The sequence below is a fragment of the Cyprinodon tularosa genome, unplaced genomic scaffold (assembly GCF_016077235.1).
Source record: "Cyprinodon tularosa strain WSP-4 unplaced genomic scaffold, ASM1607723v1 ctg645, whole genome shotgun sequence".
Classification (NCBI taxonomy): domain Eukaryota; kingdom Metazoa; phylum Chordata; class Actinopteri; order Cyprinodontiformes; family Cyprinodontidae; genus Cyprinodon; species Cyprinodon tularosa.
The window spans coordinates 187,501-210,000 of NW_024039391.1; the positions used below are offsets into that span (position 1 = coordinate 187,501).

Consider the following 22,500-nt stretch of genomic DNA (forward strand, 5'->3'; position numbering starts at 1 on the left):
CTTCTGACTGTTAGCTGCAGACCCTTTTACCTGCCCAGAGAGTTCACTGTTGTTACCATCACAGCGGTGTATGTCCCCCCCAGCGCTGATACAAAGGAGGCCATGAGTGTTCTCTATCGGACTGTCTCTGAGCTGCAATCTACACACACAGAGGGCGTTTTCATCATTGCTGGAGATTTTAATCAGGCGAATATGAAAACTGTTCTCCCTCATTTTTATCAACACGTGGATTTTGCTACTCGTGGAGAGAACACTCTGGACTTAGTTTATACAAACATAAAAGACGCATTCAGAGCAGCCCCCCGCCCCCACATCGGCTCCTCAGACCACCTTTCTGTGATGCTAATTCCTGCATACAGACCCCTGCTGATCAGAGCAAAACCTACAGTGAAGCAGGTGAGGGTCTGGACGGAGGGGGCCATGGATGCACTCCAGGACTGCTTTGAATGCTCTGAATGGGACATGTTCAAATCAGCAGCAACATATGACAACAAGATCAATGTTGATGAGTACGCCATGACTGTTTCAGCCTACATCAACCACTGCATCGAGGACGTCAGCACAACAAAGACCATCACCACCCGAGCCAACCAACGGCCCTGGATGACTGAGGAGGTCCGCCACGCGCTAAAAGCACGGAACTCAGCCTTCAAGTCTGGTGACAAGGAGGCACTGAGGACAGCTAGAGCCACCCTGAACCGTGCCATCAGGTTAGCAAAGCGGAACCATAACCAGAAAATCCAGCATCTGTTCCACGACGCCAACAACACCAGGAGCATGTGGCAAGGCATACGGGCGATCACAGACTACAACACGCCCCCTGCCCCGGTGGATGAAGTTGATGCTGACTTCCTAAACGGACTAAATAACTTCTTTGGGAGGTTTGAGGCACTAAATCGCACTCCAGCAGTGAAGGCTGTCCCACATCAGGAAGAGGAGGTTCTCTGCCTTGACACAGCCGACGTGTGGAAGACTCTGAGGAGGGTCAACCCGCGGAAGGCCCCAGGTCCCGACAACATACCTGGGCGGGTGCTCAAGGAGTGTGCAGGTCAGCTAGCTGGTGTCCTCACGGACATTTTTAACACCTCGCTGGAGCAAGCCACAGTGCCAGCATGCTTCAAGTCTGCCTCCATCATCCCAGTGCCAAAGAAACCTCAAGTCACCTGCTACAACGACTACCGGCCCGTCGCACTGACTCCCATCATGATGAAGTGCTTTGAAAGGCTGGTAAAGGAACACATCGTCTCCAGTCTCCCCCCAACACTCGACCCGTTCCAGTTTGCCTACCGGCGAAACCGCTCCACTGAGGACGCCATCTCCTCTGCTCTTCACCTGAGCCTGGCCCACCTGGAGGAGAAGAACACCCACGTGCGGATGCTGTTCCTGGACTTCAGTTCAGCGTTTAACACCATCATCCCACAGCACCTGGTGGGAAAGCTGGAACATCTGGGCTTCAACACACCCCTTCGAAACTGGCTGCTGGACTTCCTCACCAACAGACCTCAGTCAGTCCGGGTCGGTCAGAACACCTCTGATGTCATCACCCTCAGCACGGGCTCCCCTCAGGGCTGCGTCCTGAGCCCCCTGCTGTTCACCCTGATGACATATGACTGCGTCCCCAGGTTCACCACCAATCACATCGTGAAGTTTGCGGACGACACCACGGTGGTGGGCCTCATCAGGGACGACAACGACCGGGACTACAGAGAGGAGGTGGAGCAGCTGGTGGACTGGTGCAGTGAAAACAGTCTGATCCTGAACGTGGAGAAGACGAAGGAGATCATCGTCGACTTCAGGAAAAACCGCCCCCACCATGCTCCACTGCTCATCAACAGCTCAGCTGTGGAGGTGGTCAGCAGCACAAAGTTCCTGGGGGTGCACATCACGGACAACCTCACCTGGACTGTAAACACTTCATCTCTAGTGAAGAGGGCACAGAAGCGCTTGTACTTTCTGCGGAGGATGAGGAGAGCCCGCCTGCCCCCGCCCATCCTCACAACCTTCTACAGAAGCACCATAGAGAGCGTTCTGACCAGCTGTCTCTCTCTGTGGTGTGGAGGCTGCAGCGCTTCTGACTGGAAGAATGTGAGGAGGGTGGTGAGGACAGCGGAAGGAATCATTGGGGCTCCTCTTCCCTCCATTAAGGACATTTCATCACAGCGCTGTGTGTCCCGAGCCCGTAATATCATCAAAGACCCCTCACACCCCCACCATGGACTGTTCTCCCTGCTGCCCTCTGGAAAGAGGTTCCGCAGCATCCGCTGCAGATCCACCAGGTTGTGCAACAGCTTCTTCCCCACTGCCATCAGACTGTTGAACCTTTGATCCACAATCCGAACTCTGCACCTATTGCACATTATCGGGCATCAAATGCTGCTGAACTTTTAACTTTTAGCCCTTTAAATTGTTCATCTCATTGTATTTTTCAATAACGCATTTTTTGCACAAATGCCATTTTGCACTGAACCACTGCAACTTGCACACTGTCTCTTATCCTCTGCACTGTTCACACTTTGACCACTGCTGCACTTTTTGTATTTTTCTATAACTCGTGCCATTGTGAAATATCAATGCAACGTTCATAAGCTGTATGTAACGCAATTTCGTTCTGTATGCACCCTGTGCATACAAAATGACAAATAAAGAAGTCTATCATCATCACCATCATCATCATCATCATCATCATCATCATCACCACCATCATCATCATCATCATCATCATCACCACCATCATCATCATCATCATCATCATCATCATCACCACCATCATCATCATCATCACCATCGTCATCATTATCATCATCATCATCACCATCATCATCATCATCATCATCATCATCATCATCACCATCATCATCATCATCACCATCATCATCATCATCATCATCACCACCACCATCATCATCATCATCATCACCATCGTCATCATTATCATCATCATCATCATCATCATCATCATCACCACCACCATCATCATCATCATCATCATCACCATCATCATCATCATCACCATCATCATCATCATCATCATCACCACCACCATCATCATCATCATCATCACCATCGTCATCATTATCATCATCATCATCATCATCATCATCATCATCATCATCATCACCATCACCAAGTAGACACCCATGTAATATTAATATGGCTACTGAAGTTATGAGTGACAGTTGCTTCTTAAGATCTGATTAAATGTTTAAAATCATGTAATCACATTGACAATTTCTAATATTTCAAAATAAAAATACTAATAAATACCATCTTTAAAAAATGTGCTGAAGACATACATTAATAAAACCAATATTTACAGAGTTTAATACAAAGTTTATGTAAATAAATTACAAAGAACTTGTAGCTTGGAATGCATCCAATTTTAGCACAGCTGAAGTTCACAGTGGAGAAATCAGACATTTAACTGGAAAAAGGAGGAGTTTGGAAAAGGAGCTGGAAAATCCCAGAGCTGATTGAAGGTGCAGATCTTCTTCTTTAACCGCCATCATCAATTCCCCCCCCCCCACCCCCCCCCCACCCCCCACCCCCCATAGGCAGCCTGTCACACCCCTTCTATTTATAATGTTCTTTATTTAAACATGACGAGCCAGAGGGGAGAATCAGGACAGATCAGCAGGTGTGATTTCTAATCACTATTATTAATAATTCATTAGTTCCAAGATGATCAGAGTAAATCAGAAAACTGTAAAGACTTGGAAACAGATTCTGCTCCCAAAATGCCAGCTTTGCATTTTCCGCCTCGCTGATCACTCACCGTACTCCACGTCGTAGAAGACGATGAACTTCTGCCAGCGCAGCTCCTCCACCAGCGTCAGCATCACATTGTTGAGGCGTACGGGCGGCCGGGCTGCCAGCGTGTAGCGCTGCCCTCCGGGGCTGGGGTTGAACTGGCAGGCCGTCCTGGGAGAGCCGTCACCGTTCCTCTGGATGTACAGGTGGGGGATGTGCATGGCGTCCGTCAGGGACTGCAGGGCGCTGGCCGAGGCGCAGCCTGTGGAGGTGACCAACGCCAGGATGCCCTGGTTCATCAGCTCACAGGCTGTCGGAGAAGAGAAACAAAGTCAGAGAAGATCACTAATAAAATATCCTGGATTTTAAATCATTAACATCATTAAAATCAACAATAAAACATTTCAAAAGGAAAGAGCGTGACTGCATCCGGCCACCGGGATTCTGCCACCATTAAAGTCATCCAAAAATCCCAACAAAAGAAGTCAGAACATGTTTGCAGCTCAAAGATTCTTTAAGGCAAACATGGAGGAAGAACAAGGATCCGTTCCTGCAGCCGGACCTCAGAGAGGTTCACCCCAAAAACAAACGAACTAAAGACCCAAAAAAGGAAGAAAAACTGCAATTTATCCTGAAACAGCATCACTGCAAAACACAGGTAAATAATCTATAATCCATAATAATCCAAGATGCATGTAAAATTAATAAATGACGACGCTTTGAAAGAGCAATGAAAAAAATAAAGATTCTGGTAGAACTCTTTAGGACCCGATAATCCATCCATCAATTTTCCATCACGCTTGATCCCAAGTGAGGTGGCGAGGGCTGCTGGAGTCTCCACCCTGGACACCCGTCCCCCATGATCCAACCAACTGAAACATTTATATTTCAGTTCTATTCAGTCTATTTCTATAACAATTCACACCATGTCATCTCAGGTCATATTATAGATCCAGATGAACCAGATCATCCAGTCGGATTAAAGCTTCAGGTTCTATCTCAGGAAAAGCAGCAGATTGACGGCAGGATTTTCCTCCTGGATGAGCAGCTAGAGACGGTAGATATAGATTCTACAGCAATCCCTCAGATTATAGACCATCGGTTCAATCAGTCATTCCACCACAAAGCAGCTCAGAAGCTCAGATGTTCAGCTTAGCAGCTAAATGTAAAAATATGTTTGTTTAAAAACAAATAATGCTCCTCAAACTTTGCTTTAAAAAGAGTTTGACTGTTTTTCTATTTCCTCCAACCAGCAGGATCATTTCTCCGCTCTGCAGATTAGAAAGGTCCTCCTCTCTGCTCTCACCGCTGAGGAAGCAGAAATTACTGCTCATCTTTCTCTCCTGTAAATCAAGGTTCTCCTGGAACAAAGAGAAACGTCAGAAAGGAGGATAAAACATTTTCCTTTCCCCCCAAAGCGACTCCATCTGCATCTTTAGTTCCAACAGAGGAATTTAAAATGTAGCTGAAGAAGTGAATCCATCTTTCCTTTATTCCGCAGCCAGGGAGCGATTTCAACCTCAGAGACCATTTAGTTTCAACTCAAAAGCTCAGCAGACATCTTGTTGTTCTAATGAAACCCAGAGTTCCTGAACAAAGGTTTCAGCACGGTGGTGGCAGTATCATGGGAGTGCTCTCTTTCTTTGGAACAAGTCAAACTGGATGAAAGCTCTGAATACCAGCTGGTGTTGAATCATAAAATATTTAGAGCTGAACTAGAAACCAGGAGCTGAGGAGGAACATCGAACCTCCAAACGTCCAGAAGGATCCAGATGAACAGGTTGAACCTGGAGGCCAGAACCTGGATCCCAGAACCTGGAGCCCAGAACCTGCTCCAGAACCAAACCTCCACATCCTGACCCTGAAGATGTTCCACTCTGAGCAACAGCCGGGATTTTCTTCCTATTTCCACCTGAATGTTTCTGAAATGATTGAACCTTTTTTCTATAAATAGATTCATCGTCTCCAAAAGCAAAATTCTGGCATTTTTTCTTAAAATAAGTGCATTTGTTCTTGGATTGAGGAGGTAAAAGGTACAGTTTGCCAATGGAACAAGACAATTTACACTTAAAATAAGAAAACACAATTTCATTGTTTTATTTTAAGGTTATATTGTCTAATTATCTTATTTTAAGAGTATAATACTCATTCCATTGGCAAACTATCTCATTCACCTGCTTAAATTAAGTGTAAATAAACCTAATTTAAGACATTTTTACCGTTCTAAGCTGCTGACAGCGAGCAGGAGCCACAGGAGCCTCTTCCACCTGCAGAGTTCAGTCAGAAAGCTGCAGTTTAAGCTTTTGGATGCCTTTCATCTCCAGTTAGAGCCCAAATTTCTCTGCAGGAGGAAGTGTCCAGACTAAAAGGTCAAGAAATGCCTCAAAGGACAGCAGGCGTGTTATGACTGAACTCCCAGCAGGGGAAAGATAAAATGGAAAGAAAAAGCCCTTCATGCTGAGGCAGAGGAGCGTAAAACAAAGGCCTTAAAGGAAAACAGCAGCAGCAGAGCAGCTGGTGGGCTGCAGGAAGCTGATGCTTAATGTTTGACGGGTCAAACTGGCTGAACTTCGGCTCACTGTCTCTCTGAGCTCAGGACAAATTGAGGAAACAGATCATCGACAGTCAGACGCTAAAACGCAAAAATCCAACCTGATCGAATTAAAGGTTTCTGTCTGAGCGTGGAGCAAGAAGTCATCAGACAGAAACAAACAACAACTTTTCATTTACTGCAAACGAACAAATTCTGAATGGTTAATTAGAATTTAACCAGTGAGCAACGAGCGACTGGGTGACATCAGACCCTCAGGTCAGTGACATCATCAGTAATCAGACTGAAGATTAAAGGAGAGAGCATGGATGGGGATCAGGGTGGAACGGATCCCCGTGTTCAGATGGAGATCAGGGTGGAACGGATCGGACCTGGTGCAGGTCTGCTGCTAACGCTTAAAGCTAATCCCATCATGCTCTGTGACTCCATAGTTGACACTATCATCTCACAGGACCTAAAGTGGGAGCTGAACATCACCTAGAAAGCAGAAAAAATTCACCCTTCCAAGGATGATGATGGTGCACTTCTACTCCTCCATCACTGACTGTGTCATCCAGTCTGCAGAGAAGGTGATTGGCTGCAATCTTCCATCTCTCCAGGATGTTTACCTCCAGGCCTCTGAGGCCTGGAGGAAGATGGTGGCTGATCCCTCGCACCGCAGCCACAATCTATTTCAGCCCCTTCCCTCTGGCAGGAGGCTGCGCTCCATCAGGACCAAAACCTCACGTTCATCCCATCCGCTACCAGCCTGATCAACAGAGACCCCCGATGGGACAGAAGAAGGAGACGATGAGAAAAAGAGAGCAGAGAAAGTGTGGACTGCTGGAAGAACTGCGGTGAACTGGTGAAAGAAAAGTGAAATGGCGTGCTCAAAGATGACCCTGCACATTTAGAGGATGTTTGGCTCAACCTGCTGCTGTGAAGCAGGATTCTCCACCATGAACAGAATCAACAATAAATCTAGATCCAGGCTCAAAGTGAGCTCCTTGATATGTGCTTGAGAATGGCTTAGTCTCCGGTTAAACCCAGGTTTAAAGCCTTGCAGGGCAGCCTAAAGCCCACTGCCAACATTAAGACAGAAAAAAGAAAGAAAATAACAAACCATCAGTTCAGGGGTTTGAGAAAATATGGGAATCAGGAAATTATCTATAAACCAAACTGAACGATTGTTGTTCTCTACTTTAAAAACACTTTAGATTTTAAATTGAAAAAAATGTATTTATTTTTTTTAATATTTTTTATTTAAAAGTCAATGTTGATACATAGATACATAAACACCAGATTTTATTTCAGTAATTATAATTAAAAATGTCTCCGGACCTTTACTGGTTGATGATTTTCTTTATTCGGACGTCGCTGGTTTTAATTGGTGCCTCTGGTTTAAAGTAAATTGTATGTTTTATATTGTTTATAGCTATAGATTCTGCATTCTGGGTATATATCTAATTTTTCTGCACCATCAACACCAAGTCCTTGTAATTGCAAACCTACTAAATCCGATTCTGATTCTGTTGAACGTCTTACATGTTCATGTTGCTTCCCTGCAGCTGTGAGAATCTGGGTTTATAGTAGCTGTGAACCAAAGCAATGAGAAAACAGACTAAATTAGGTAGAAAGCTAATTCAGTCTCAGGTTGTCATGGGAAACAGAGCTAATGCTGTTCATAACATTCCTGCCATAGAATATAGACTAAAAGCATCTGAACAAACACTAAACGAAGCCCAAAGGTTGGAACCAATCAGGTTCCAGTCAGATCAGTCTTTAGGGAACAGGAAGGAGAACATCTGAGCCTCAGGGCTCTGAAATATATCTGCAGTATTCCTTCACTCAGAGAGTCAGACTTTAGAAAGAAAAAGCTCCAGGAGAGATCACGACTTTGGTTTATGTCTCTCCACATGAGAAGAACAATCAGCCAGTTAATGAGGCGCAGAGCAGCAGAGCCTCCGACTAACAGTCAGTCCGCCTCTGAAATCATTGAGTACCAATTAACACAGACACCAGAATGGGACTAATAGGTTTGGAGGCTTCTGATGCACAGTGCTGCTAGCTGCTAAGATAACTCTCTCCGCAGCCAGCTGACATGATTGGGGCTGAGACGTGACTCAGTTGCTCTATGAGTCCACAGTGAGTCACGGTTTCATCTGTGCTAAATGAAGCCTACACAATATTTAGCTGAGGCGACTCCCTGCGCATCCTAATGACACTTACAGAGTGACTGGGAGCAGACGGGGGGAGAGAGACCATTAGAGCTGCAGGAGGAGGAAGACCTCCCTCCCTACACCCTCCTCCTCATTACTGGGAGCTCTGGTCAATATCTTGCTCCTAAATGAGTTTACATAAATAAAGCCAGCTCCTCTAATCCTGGAGCCGAGGGGTCATGGATTCAAACCAGATTCCTGTGTTTTCTAGAAGCCAACCAAGGAATCTAACATGACTGTTACAGATGAAGGGTCAGCAGGTGACCGAAGATCATCGAAATAAAGACGAAGAGCAGAGGAAGACTCATCTGCTCAGTTTGTTTGTAGAACTAAAGTCAAATAAAACATCAGGAATGTGATCATTACTGATAACAACCAAGCTCCATAATCAGGTTATGAAAGAATCTCACTATAAAACAAACTTTAGTATTTTATAACTGCTGACAACAACAACTGGAGGCTCCTCGTTTCTCTAGCTGCTTTGCTAAGAGGGAAGCAGCTAACCAGCGATGGGTGAGAAACCACAGCCTGGCCAGACGCAACGGCTTCAAAACTGCTTAAGACTGTAACGACTCTGAAATAAAAGTCCCAGTGAGCAAATGAAGAGTCGGAAACTTGTAGAAACATGGAAGCTGATTGGATAAAATCATCCCACAGCATCTGATGGGCAAACTGGAACAGCTGGGCTTCAATACACCCCTCTGCTATTGGCTGCTAGACTTCCTCACCAACAGACCTCAGTCAGAACGCCTCTGATGTCATCGGTCTAAGCCCCTCCCCTCAGGGCTGCGTCCTGAGCCCCCTTCCGTTCACCCTGATGACGCACGACTGCGTCCCCAGGTTCACCACCGATCACATGGTGAAGTTTGCAGACGACACCACGGTGGTGGGCCTCATCAGAGACGACAACGACCTGGACTACAGAGAGGAGGTGGAGCAGCTGGTGGAGCAGAGATAACAGCCTGATCCTGAAGGTGGAGAAGACCAAGGAGATCATGGTGGACTTCAGGAAGAAGCGGCCTAACCACGCTCCACTGCTCATCAACAGCTCAGCTGTAGAGGTGGTCAGCAGCACCACATTCATCACAGACACCCTCACCTGGACTGGAAACACCACCTCACTGGTCCAAAGGGCCCAGAAGCACTTGGACTTTCTGGCCTCCCCCCCCCCCCCCCCCCATCCTCCCCACCTTCTCCAGAAGCTCCATAGAGAGCGTTCTGAGCAGCTGTCTCACTGTGTGGTGTGGAGGCTGCAGCGCCTCAGACTGGAAGAAGGTGAGAACAGCAGAGAGGATCATGGGGGCTCCTCTTCCCTCCATTAAAGACATTTCATCCCAGCGCTGCGTGTCCCGTGACATCATCAATGACCCCTCACCCCCCCACCATGGACTGTTCTCCCTGCTGCCCTCTGGGAAGAGGCTTCCCAGCATTCAATGCAGGACCAGCAGGTTCTGCAGCAGCTTCTTCCCCACCGCCATCACACTGATGACACTAAACCAAAGTATTGCATCTTTGCAATATATATATATATTTATGTTCTGAACTCCTATATTAATGTATTCCTTTTGCACTGTTTTTTCTCCCACACTGTTTACATACTGATCACTTCTGCACTTTATTGTTGTGTTTCACTGCTAAGCTGCTGCTTTCGTATAAACAAATTTCCTTTTTATACACTTATACACTCAGTGTATAGAAAGTTAGTCTATAACCCGGTTTTCCTCCACCATGCTTTAACTTCTCCACTGTTTCTCATTTGTTGATAGTTGGCAATGAAGCCTTTAGAAGGTTAATGGTTCCATCAGGAACTGGGAAGTCCTGCATAGAAGGCAGCTCAGTGTTCAGCCTGAAACTTTCTACAGTTAAATTCTTCTGTGCTATAAAAGTCATCGGTACGCGTGTCTTTTCTCATATATCTCATTATACGAGGAACTGCTTGCAGCCTTGTGTATTTTCACCCGCCACCAAACACCTGTGCACACAGTAGAAGATACCCTGAATGCTCCCAGTAACCATGGCAGCAGTGCTGACAGGCCGACAGACAGACCAACTCTGTTACAGCCGACCAGCATCAGAGGCTCACGGTAGCGGCCTGCATGGGACAGATTTTCCAGTCCGCCCGCTTCCACACTGTTCTGTCCCGCTCCCGCCCGCACCTGTAATAGTTTGTCCCGCTCCTGGTCGCAATTCCCGCATCATTCCGACGTTCGCCTTCTGCTCAAGGCGATTTGTGTCATTAGTTTGAGGAATTAAAACAATGTGCTTAGGAGCAGGTAAGGTTTAGGTACAGTTCAGGTAAGGAGCAGGTAAGGATCAGGTAAGGAGCGGGTAAGGAGCAGGTAAGGAGCAGGCAAGGATAATGGCAGAATTTATGGCAACACCTTTCTGGAAAATGCTGCCCTGCAGGTTGTTTGGTGGAGTTGAGCAGAAGGACTGATTTGTTGCGTTTGTGGCTTGAATTAACTTAATATTTTGGTCCATAATATATTCAACTGAAATATGAAGTTAAAATTTGATAATAGAAAAAAAAACCCTGGTCAAAGTTAGTCAGAAGTCTGTGACGGCTTTCTGGACCAAAATGCATCTTATTATCAGGTTTATGACTCTAAAAGCAGCAGTAATTAAAAACATGTTTACATCCTCAGCTCTGCTTTTACTTTGATCAAAAATTCTCTGCAGGCCTCCAGTAAAACATACTTTGTTCCTTTCTCTACTGTTTCAGTCATTATTCATGAAAAATAAATCCCAGCCATATTTTAGACTTTGAACAGAATATTGTAAATTTAAACACATAGAAAATAAAACCCTTCCTTCAAAGGCTTTCTTTGCTCTGCTTTATTTATAGTTTCAGGATTTTAAAGCAATTTTTTAAAATGCTGAAATAACTTTCTGAAAACTGCTCATAAAAACCTCTTGATCTGAGATCCAGGTGAGAGTTTAATGGTTTCCATCACTAACCAGCTGATGAAGGGATGAACCAGAATAAAGCACATCTGATCTGTTTCATCCTCTCATTCAGGATGGCTGGGTTAGGGTTAACCCTGCTGAGCGGGAGACGTTTAATTACCGCTTTGATCATTTCATCTAATCTGTAATAAGCTGCTGTTTCTGTTTTGTTAAACAATCAAATGAACATTTCTGCTGTAAAAGACAAATAAAAGGAAAGTTTATAAAAAAAATGCTTACATTTTTAATTAGCAACTATTGTGGCTGTTTTTGTTTATTTTCAATGTTTTCAGTGAAATTGAAGCAAAAGTGACAAGAGATGTTTTTTGTTGTTTCTTTTACATATGAGTTTCATTTTAATTAACTTAATGAAAGATTAGATGTTTTCTCTGACTAAAAGAGACGGAGGCAAATCGATTAAAAGCTTTTATTAGATAAATGTTTCCCTTTGCAATGAAAAATGTAAAATAGAGCATCATTTTATTATCTGGGTTTTATGTAACATTCAGCAATAAGATCATTGAAGTCTGTAGGAAACTCTGACCCTTTTCCTTTGGAACCAACTCTATTCGCCTTGGTTCAGGTCGTCTCAGTTCCGTTACCATGGTAATGTGGGCGGGGTCATCATAGTCAGGAGGTCCAATAAAGAAAACATGGAAGATGTTCTGCACATTAATGGCCTTCAGTCTGACTCATAGTAGAACAGAGCTACCTCGCTAGGATGCTACCTCGCTAGGATGCTACCTCGCTAGGATGCTAGCTCGCTAATATGCAGAACAAGTCCAGCACACAGCAGAACAGTTAAAGATATAAGTTATATTAATAATAAGCACGCTCTGCTGCTGCCATCAACACCTCTGTTTATAGATTTTGGAGCTTGGCCTGTTTTTTAATGTTTAGTCCTGTTTCTCTCCTACAGCTCTGGGCTCAGCTTCTACTGGGACTAACTGGAATTTCTCCCTTTCATCCACTGAGCTCGTCTGATTAACTCTTAATTTCCCAGACAGAGCCTCCTATAGAGCTAGCTTACTTTTTATAACAGAAAGTATTTATAGATCAGAGCCTCTATGCTTCTTTTTCTGTCTGCTTCTGTCTCCAGAAGTGTAAACCACGAAGGACCTGAAGGTCCTGTTCTTTCATGGCTGCTAATTGCTGCAGAGGTTCATCTGCTTCTGATGAGCTAAGATCAGGGTTGGTCATTTCTGCACATATTCTGTTTCCCTCCAGCAGGAAAGGCCTTCAGCAGATAAAAACTACGACTAAATCCCCGAGAATATGATGGTTTATAGATTCAGCTCTAGACAAATAAAGGTGGAATGATCCAGAGCTTTGGGTAAACCTTGTTTTTTAGGCAATAAGGTAGAAATCTCTCCACAATAAACTGCATTACTCACCTAAAATGAGCTCAAGCTGAACACAAACATCAGAGGCATAAAATCAAAATCTAAAGCAGCGAAGCGGCTTCCTGCAGCGCTGAGACAACACTTCCTAAAACACAACATGTTTAAAAATGATGCAGAAATAGAATGTCTAGAAGCTCAATAATGAACAGTTTAAAATGAATCTTTATCAGAAAACTTTGATTATTTTAAATGTAATAAACCTTCTAGCATTTATTTTCTCTTATTAGATTAATCCCAGCAGAGATTAATCAGAAACTATCTCTAATATTATATCTTAAGCACAGAATTGATCATTTTCTTTTTTTTAAATTTACCTTCAATGTTCTTAAGATAAACAGTCTAAAGATAAAGATGTGATCCCAGAGAATGACGAGCGCAGCGTCTCCAGCTGGGGGTTCATTTACTATTTTTTATTTATTTTAATTTAATTATTTTGTATCAGTTTGTATCCCTGGGGGAAACACACACACACACACACCACACACACACACACACACACACACACACACACACACACACACATGATCACTAAGTAATAAAAACAGAGGCAGTCGATGATCCGTCAGCAGGAGAGGAAAGGTTCAAATCTGCCTGGTGAGACTTTATTTATCAGAACGTTCAGACTCTGCTGCTTCTGGTTGATTTATTTCTAACTAGTGACCCTATTTAAGGAGGAGCTGTAGTGCTGCAGCTGATTGCATTAGGAAGGCGGAAGCGAAGGTCAGGTGCTTGTTTGCTTTCAGCAGGATGACGGATGGCAGGAGAGACAGAGGTGACTCAGCTCAGGCATCAACCCCCCCACCCCCCCACAGCGCGAGGGGAGACGCTGCTCAGCTTAAATATTTAAATATAAAGATGGATTCATATTAAATAATCCATCCATTTTTCCTGGACATTGACTCTGAAATGATGAATCGTATTTTTCTTTGCTCCTTTAAAGTTCTGACTTCCTTCAAACTAAGTTTTATGTTTCCTTTGCTAACCTTTAACAACGAGGCTAAACTGGATCTGAAATGAAGAAACTTTGATTAGAAGGAAAAAAGTTGTTTTTCTGTTTGTGAGGAAGGAATTTATTCTGATTTTAGAAAAACAGCAGCAGGAAATGATGAAACTCCTCCTTTAAGACAGATCAAAGGTCCCTGAAGCTCAGATTTTAGACATAAAATGATGTCATGCCCCCCCCCCAGCTCCATCTAGCCCACCTGAATCCAGCAGGAGGCTCTTTCCAACCTGCTGCCTTCATCGCTCTGCTGCGTCTCATTAATAAGCAGGCGGCCAGTAGAGCTAATATTGCTGCAGCTTCTGACTTCATTATATCTGTAAATCTCCTGGATTAACTTGGGCTCCATGGCATCAGGTCGAGCGTGCTCAGCGGGAATCTGCAGCTCTGCTGCCAACAGGAAGAAAACACAGAAAAGCAAATACAAGATTTCCCATCAGGAGACGAGTTTAACGGGTCAAGAAGAAGAAGAACACATGGAAGATTCAACACTTCCCAGCAGGTCTAAGGACCTGGAGGACTGGGATCAGAATCACTCTATTAATCTCATCCGTTCATAGAAGAGAGAAAAATAAGACTGTAAGAAAATAGAGCAAAATAAAATATAATATTTCAGTAAAATTATAACCTTCCCATATAAACAATAAGGATCATAGAATAAACTATTTACAATGATGCTCAGATGGGAGGAAGTCCCATAAATGCAAGTCTGAAGCAAGTCCAGAGTCGTGTGGAGGGAGGATCCAGCAAGTCCCGAGTCATCTTCATAAACCCATTTTAAAGTCACTATTTGTTGTTAATCAGCTGATGAAGAAATAAATTAGATGAACATGAATGAAACTTTTTATCTTTAAAATAGATTTAAGAATCACGTTGCTTCAGTAAAAGTTAGAATCTGATTAATTTATCAATGTCCATACAAATAGAAATACTGAATGGAGGTCAGGTATCCATGGCAACAATCACATATTGTAGAAGCCATTATGTATAAGCTCTATAAAAGAGGGGAAATGATGTGTGTATGGGCGAGTGTTTCACCGGAAAGGGCAAATCGGTTTGACCGCATGGCGGGGAAATGCTGGCTGTTGTATCATTTTTGTTTTGTTTTGTAAGCAGCAAGAGTGGGAATAAATCAGCTTTTTAAACAGCAAGAACAGCGTCTGGACATTTCCTGTTCACACCATCTAACCCCGGCAAAGCGCGTCAACCATAAGACTCTGGTTTAAAAACATTCCAGTGGCTTTAAGCGTCAGCTTAGCCCCTACACATATTGTACAGCAGGTACATAAAGTATTCACTCCCCTTTAATGTTTCCACTCCCACCATCATGTCAGAACGAAACAGGTTTAATAAAAACTGACCTAGAATTAATCAGAGCCTTTGCTCAGTACTGAGTAGGAGCAGCCAGGAGGCTTCCTGGGAACGATGATGGATCCTCTGCTGTTCAGGTTGGATGCTGAGCGCTGGTGGGCGGCCATTTTCAGATCCCTCCAGAGATGCTCCACGGGGTTCAGGTCAGGGGTCTGTGGGGCCACTCAGCAAGGGTCAGTTTAGGGGCAGCTTAGGGTCAGTTTAGGGTCAGCTTAGGGCAGCTTAGGGGCAGCTTAGGGTCAGCTTAGGGCAGCTTAGGGGCAGCTTAGGGTCAGTTTAGGGTCAGCTTAGGGCAGCTTAGGGCAGCTTAGGATCAGTTTAGGGTCAGCTTAGGATCAGCTTAGGGTCAGCTTAGGGTCAGCTTAGGGTCAGTTTAGGGTCAGCTTAGGATCAGCTTAGGGTCAGCTTAGGGTCAGCTTAGGGTCAGCTTAGGGTCAGTTTAGGGTCAGCTTAGGGGCAGCTTAGGGGCAGCTTAGGGGCAGCTTAGGGTCAGCTTAGGGCAGCTTAGGGGCAGCTTAGGGTCAGCTTAGGGCAGCTTAGGATCAGTTTAGGGTCAGCTTAGGATCAGCTTAGGGTCAGCTTAGGGTCAGCTTAGGGTCAGTTTAGGGTCAGCTTAGGATCAGCTTAGGGTCAGCTTAGGGTCAGCTTAGGGTCAGCTTAGGGTCAGTTTAGGGTCAGCTTAGGGGCAGCTTAGGGGCAGCTTAGGGTCAGCTTAGGGTCAGCTTAGGGGCAGCTTAGGGGCAGCTTAGGGTCAGCTTAGGGTCAGTTTAGGGTCAGCTTAGGGTCAGCTTAGGGTCAGTTTAGGATCAGTTTAGGGGCAGCTTAGGGTCAGTTTAGGGCAGCTTAGGGCAGCTTAGGGGCAGCTTAGGGTCAGTTTAGGGTCAGCTTAGGGCAGCTTAGGGGCAGCTTAGGGTCAGTTTAGGGTCAGCTTAGGGGCAGCTTAGGGGCAGCTTAGGGTCAGCTTAGGGTCAGTTTAGGGTCAGCTTAGGGTCAGCTTAGGGTCAGTTTAGGATCAGTTTAGGGTCAGCTTAGGGCAGTTTAGGGTCAGCTTAGGGTCAGTTTAGGGTCAGCTTAGGGGCAGCTTAGGGGCAGCTTAGGGTCAGCTTAGGGTCAGTTTAGGGTCAGCTTAGGGTCAGCTTAGGGTCAGTTTAGGATCAGTTTAGGGGCAGCTTAGGGTCAGTTTAGGGCAGCTTAGGGCAGCTTAGGGGCAGCTTAGGGTCAGTTTAGGGTCAGCTTAGGGCAGCTTAGGGGCAGCTTAGGGTCAGCTTAGGGCAGCTTAGGGGCAGCTTAGGGTCAGTTTAGGGTCAGCTTAGGGCAGCTTAGGGGCAGCTTAGGGTCAGTTTAGGGTCAGCTTAGGGGCAGCTTAGGGGCAGCTTAGGGTCAGCTTAGGGTCAGTTTAGGGTCAGCTTAGGGTCAGCTTAGGGTCAGTTTAGGATCAGTTTAGGGGCAGCTTAGGGTCAGCTTAGGGCAGCTTAGGGTCAGCTTAGGGGCAGCTTAGGGGCAGCTTAGGGTCAGCTTAGGGCAGCTTAGGGGCAGCTTAGGGTCAGTTTAGGGTCAGCTTAGGGTCAGCTTAGGGCAGCTTAGGGGCAGCTTAGGGGCAGCTTAGGGGCAGCTTAGGATCAGCTTAGGGTCAGCTTAGGGTCAGCTTAGGGTCAGTTTAGGGGCAGCTTAGGGGCAGCTTAGGGTCAGCGTAGGGGCAGCTTAGGGGCAGCTTAGGGGCAGCTTAGGGTCAGTTTAGGGTCAGCTTAGGATCAGCTTAGGGTCAGCTTAGGGTCAGTTTAGGGTCAGCTTAGGGTTAGTTTAGGGTCAGCTTAGGATCAGTTTAGGGTCAGCTTAGGATCAGTTTAGGGGCAGCTTAGGGTCAGCTTAGGGCAGCTTAGGGTCAGTTTAGGGTCAGTTTAGGGTCAGCTTAGGGTCAGCTTAGGGCAGCTTAGGGGCAGCTTAGGGTCAGCTTAGGGTCAGCTTAGGGGCAGCTTAGGGTCAGTTTAGGGTCAGTTTAGGGTCAGCTTAGGGTCAGCTTAGGGCAGCTTAGGGGCAGCTTAGGGCAGCTTAGGGTCAGTTTAGGGTCAGTTTAGGGTCAGTTTAGGGTCAGCTTAGGGTCAGCTTAGGGCAGCTTAGGGGCAGCTTAGGGGCAGCTTAGGGGCAGCTTAGGGTCAGCTTAGGGTCAGTTTAGGGTCAGTTTAGGGGCAGCTTAGGGCAGCTTAGGGTCAGTTTAGGGTCAGTTTAGGGGCAGCTTAGGGTCAGCGTAGGGGCAGCTTAGGGTCAGCTTAGGGCAGCTTAGGGTCAGTTTAGGGTCAGCTTAGGGTCAGTTTAGGGTCAGCTTAGGGTCAGCTTAGGGTCAGTTTAGGGTCAGTTTAGGGTCAGCTTAGGATCAGTTTAGGGTCAGCTTAGGATCAGTTTAGGGGCAGCTTAGGGTCAGCTTAGGGCAGCTTAGGGTCAGTTTAGGGTCAGTTTAGGGTCAGCTTAGGATCAGTTTAGGGTCAGCTTAGGGTCAGCTTAGGATCAGTTTAGGGGCAGCTTAGGGTCAGCTTAGGGCAGCTTAGGGGCAGCTTAGGGCAGCTTAGGGGCAGCTTAGGGGCAGCTTAGGGTCAGCTTAGGGCAGCTTAGGGTCAGTTTAGGGTCAGTTTAGGGTCAGCTTAGGGTCAGTTTAGGGGCAGCTTAGGATCAGTTTAGGGTCAGCTTAGGATCAGCTTAGGGTCAGTTTAGGGGCAGCTTAGGATCAGTTTAGGGTCAGCTTAGGATCAGTTTAGGTTCAGCTTAGGGGCAGCTTAGGGTCAGTTTAGGGTCAGTTTAGGGTCAGTTTAGGGTCAGCTTAGGGTCAGCTTAGGATCAGCTTAGGGTCAGCTTAGGGTCAGCTTAGGATCAGTTTAGGTTCAGCTTAGAGGCAGCTTAGGGTCAGCTTAGGATCAGTTTAGAGTCAGGGTTAGGGTTAGGGTTAACCCTAACCATGGCCAGATCTGAGCCTCGCCTCGGTCTCTGAGCTCCTTTCCTTCCACCTCATGGTTCTGGTTTGCTCTGTGAGCTGGAAGGTCTCATATAGTCAGGTGTGTACAGGTGACTTAATGCTGGCCTCCTTTCATGGCTCATGATCCAGACTCCTTGGATCAACCTGGACTGTGACTTCACACACGGCATGAAAGCCAGATCTATAAGGGCCGTTAATAATCTAAGATTAAAACACAGAAACAGGAATTCTTGTAATAAACCTCAGAGAAACCAGAAAACATCTGCTTCCATGAGCCTGAGGTCACGATGACTCATCATTGATGCCGTCTCTGTGTGAGGCAGGCGTAAAGAATCGTAGCGTAGAGCGTTTATATCCTCTCAAACACAGACTGGCAGCAGTAAAGCAGGAAAGCTGAATATCTGCACACTCATGGGTCTAACAGAGGAGCAGCAGCAGCAGCTAATGACGGAGCAACGCCTCATTCTTCACGGCGATGGGCCGCGCTGCTGGGAAAACAGCTGATGGAAAAATACATTCCTGATTGGCTGAGAGGACGGGCTGAGGATGCAGCATGAGCCGCGCAGAGCTGGACGCACGATGAAGAGTCTTCTGCTCTTCCTCCTCCGTCTGTTTTACATATAAATAACCCAGAATGCTGCAGGACGTATATCTGGGCTTATTAAAGCAGCAAACTGACACTGATGGCAGAGAGCGGCTTCTTCACAGCCTCATATTTACAATAACACTTTAATAAATCCAATTAAATGATGTCTGCGGGCGTCTTTGCTGTCAGCAGAACCCTGTTCTCCCTTTTACCTGTTTAAGGTTCCTCTTCCTGTCATCCAGAGGAACTTAGTCTGGCAGCAGAGAGTTAATCAACTGAACTGATCCCAGATCTACGCGCTAGATGTGAACACCAGCCTCAGGGTGATGGTTATCACAGGAGGCAAGCAGGCTCACAGCATCTCAACCATCTCAGTCAGATTAACAAGATTATCAACAACTAGAGTCAAGTTTAAAGGTGTCTGAACTGATGGAGGATCAGTCTGAAATCAACCACAAGAGGTCCGATGACCAGTCAGATGGATGACAGTAAAGGAACCATCTGTAAGGCAGGACAGATCAGAGGAGAGGCCTTCTGCTCCGGGATCGGTCTATAATCTGGTAAACTGGTTCATCTTCCAGAGCCGCGCTCCCAGTAAGACACATCGCTGAAACCAGAACATTCATCCTGATGGGAAAGCTGGTTAAATTATTAGATACCTCAGTAAGAAGCTCCTTCACCTTTGGAGAGACAGGAACCTGCTGAGGAACCATTAGAGAGAAACTCACCGAAGCACCGTCAGCCTGAACCCGTCAGAGAAAAGAGGGCGGAGCCTAATGCTTTGATCAGTGCATCGTTTCTATTTTAAGGCTTTGTTCTCCTGTCCAGCAAAGCTGGTCTTTGATCAGCAGGTTTTTCTTCATCATTAAAATGATGATGAGCCTGAACCCAGGTGATCAGTTTGGACCCATGAGGAGCAACAGTCCTTCACTTCAGGCGCCGATGGCAGCCAGTCCTGCTCAATCCAGACATGCAACCTGCCCATTGTTTAGAAGAAGCATCAAAATAAGCAAAGCCTCCTCAGACATCCAGACTAAAGGCTCAGCCAGGCGACAAACAGGCGGTAACCACGTCAAACAGGTGGTAACCATGTCAAACAGGCGGTAACCACGTCAAACAGGCGGTAACCACGTCAAACAGGCGGTAACCACGTCAAACAGCTGGTAACCACGTCATACAGGTGGTAACCACGTCAAACAGGTGGTAACCACGTCAAACAGGCGGTAACCACGTCAAACAGGCGGTAACCACGTCAAACAGCTGGTAACCACGTCATACAGGTGGTAACCACGTCAAACAGGTGGTAACCACGTCAAACAGGCGGTAACCACGTCAAACAGGCGGTAACCACGTCAAACAGGTGGTAACCACGTCATACAGGTGGTAACCACGTCAAACAGGTGGTAACCACGTCAAACAGGCGGTAACCACGTCAAACAGGTGGTAACCATGTCAAACAGGCGGTAACCACGTCAAACAGGCAGTAACCACGTCAAACAGGCGGTAACCACGTCAAACAGGCGGTAACCACGTCAAACAGGTGGTAACCACGTCATACAGGTGGTAACCACGTCAAACAGGTGGTAACCACGTCAAACAGGCGGTAACCACGTCAAACAGGTGGTAACCATGTCAAACAGGCGGTAACCACGTCAAACAGGCGGTAACCACGTCAAACAGCTGGTAACCACGTCATACAGGTGGTAACCACGTCAAACAGGTGGTAACCACGTCAAACAGGCAGTAACCACGTCAAACAGCTGGTAACCATGTCAAACAGGCGGTAACCACGTCAAACAGGCGGTAACCACGTCAAACAGGTGGTAACCATGTCAAACAGGCGGTAACCACGTCAAACAGGCGGTAACTACGTCAAACAGCTGGTAACCATGTCAAACAGGCGGTAACCACGTCAAACAGGCGGTAACCACGTCAAACAGCTGGTAACCACGTCATACAGGTGGTAACCACGTCAAACAGGTGGCAACCACGTCAAACAGGCGGTAACCACGTCAAACAGGTGGTAACCACGTCAAACAGGCGGTAACCACGTCAAACAGGCGGTAACCACGTCAAACAGGCGGTAACCACGTCAAACAGCTGGTAACCACGTCATACAGGTGGTAACCACGTCAAACAGGTGGTAACCACGTCAAACAGGCGGTAACCACGTCAAACAGGTGGTAACCACGTCAAACAGGCGGGAACCATGTCAAACAGGCGGTAACCACGTCAAACAGGCGGTAACCACATCAAACAGGCGGTAACCACGACAAACAGGCGGTAACCACGTCAAACAGGCGGTAACCACGTCAAACAGGCGGGAACCACGTCAAACAGGCGGTAACCACGTCAAACAGGCGGGAACCACGTCAAACAGGCGGTAACCACGTCAAACAGGCGGTAACCACGTCAAACAGGCGGGAACCACGTCAAACAGGCGGTAACCACGTCAAACAGGCGGGAACCACGACAAACAGACGGTAACCACGTCAAACAGGCGGTAACCACGTCAAACAGGCGGTAACCACGTCAAACAGGCGGTAACCACGTCAAACAGGCGGTAACCACGACAAACAGGCGGGAACCACGACAAACAGACGGGAACCACGTCAAACAGGCGGTAACCACGTCAAACAGGCGGTAACCACGTCAAACAGGCGGTAACCACGACAAACAGGCGGTAACCACGACAAACAGGCGGTAACCACGACAAACAGGCGGTAACCACGTCAAACAGGCGGTAACCACGTCAAACAGGCGGTAACCACGTCAAACAGGCGGGAACCACATCAAACAGGCGGTAACCACGACAAACAGGCGGTAACCAGCCTAGAAGTGCAGAGCTTCAGTTTAGTGTGATTTCCTGCAGCAAAACGGCGCCTCTTCACCATCATCTGTCTCTCTGCCAGGATGCGGACCTCTGCCTCGGCGGCACGGCGAGTCAGACTGACGGCGACGACATTAGTAAGGAGCACGCAGACATGTTGGCTGAAGATTTCATTTCCTTCCCCCAGAAAAACAACAACCTGCTGCGTCAGGAGAGACTTTGAGGAGAGCATCAGAGAGTCTGTTTGTGGAGCAGAAATGGTTCCTTATTGGACGGCCAGCAGCAGAGGGCTGAACAGAGAGCTGCAGGTTCAACATGCAGAATATATGTTTAATGGAAATGTCCGTTTTCACCTCGTTAAGGTTCCCAGATGGTGTTTATTACCAGCAATAATGAATCATAAAGTCAACGAGCAGATCGGCCTTCAACCTCCAAACGTCTTCAGTCATCAGCTGAAGGTCAGAGACGGTTTGAAGAAAGAACTTTTCTGATGGTTTCTGAAGCAGAGAGGAAACTCTGACCATTTATGGTCGTTTGATGGTTTTTATCTCGTTAGAGAAAACTTCTAACATGTTTGATGCTGAATTGTCAGGATTGAGGATAAATAATAGATCAGATGGAAAAACTGCTCATATGATTTTCTGAACAGGGATGCATGGAGATAGAAGCTGTCCATCTAGGAGACGATTTCTATGTTTCAGGTATGAGCCTTTATCTGGCCTGTCTGACTGAAATACAGTAATATATCTGCATCATATTATCAACATTCAGATTTAGGTTAGTGTTAAAAAAATGATGAATGTTAAAAAGGCAGAAACAAAAAATATAAAAATGATTAATTATTGCTGCAGTGATGATGATGATGTTTGTGCTTTAAGATGGACTTTTTGATAAAGCTTGGAG

At 46.2% G+C, this 22,500-nt stretch overlaps 1 protein-coding gene across 3 annotated transcripts in view; it reads right to left on the reverse strand.

Moving 5' to 3' along the window:
• LOC119799045 (glutamate receptor ionotropic, delta-1-like) overlaps positions 1-22,500 on the reverse strand; it is a 499,477-nt gene that overhangs the window by 160,724 nt on the left and 316,253 nt on the right. For 2 of the 3 annotated variants that reach the window (XM_038308724.1, XM_038308723.1), the window contains exon 3: positions 3,773-4,057. The exons of the other annotated variant lie outside the window; for it this stretch is intronic. In XM_038308724.1, coding sequence (XP_038164652.1) covers positions 3,773-4,057 — 285 coding nt within the window. The remainder of the gene's footprint in view (positions 1-3,772; positions 4,058-22,500) is intronic. 3 annotated transcript variants of the gene reach the window in all.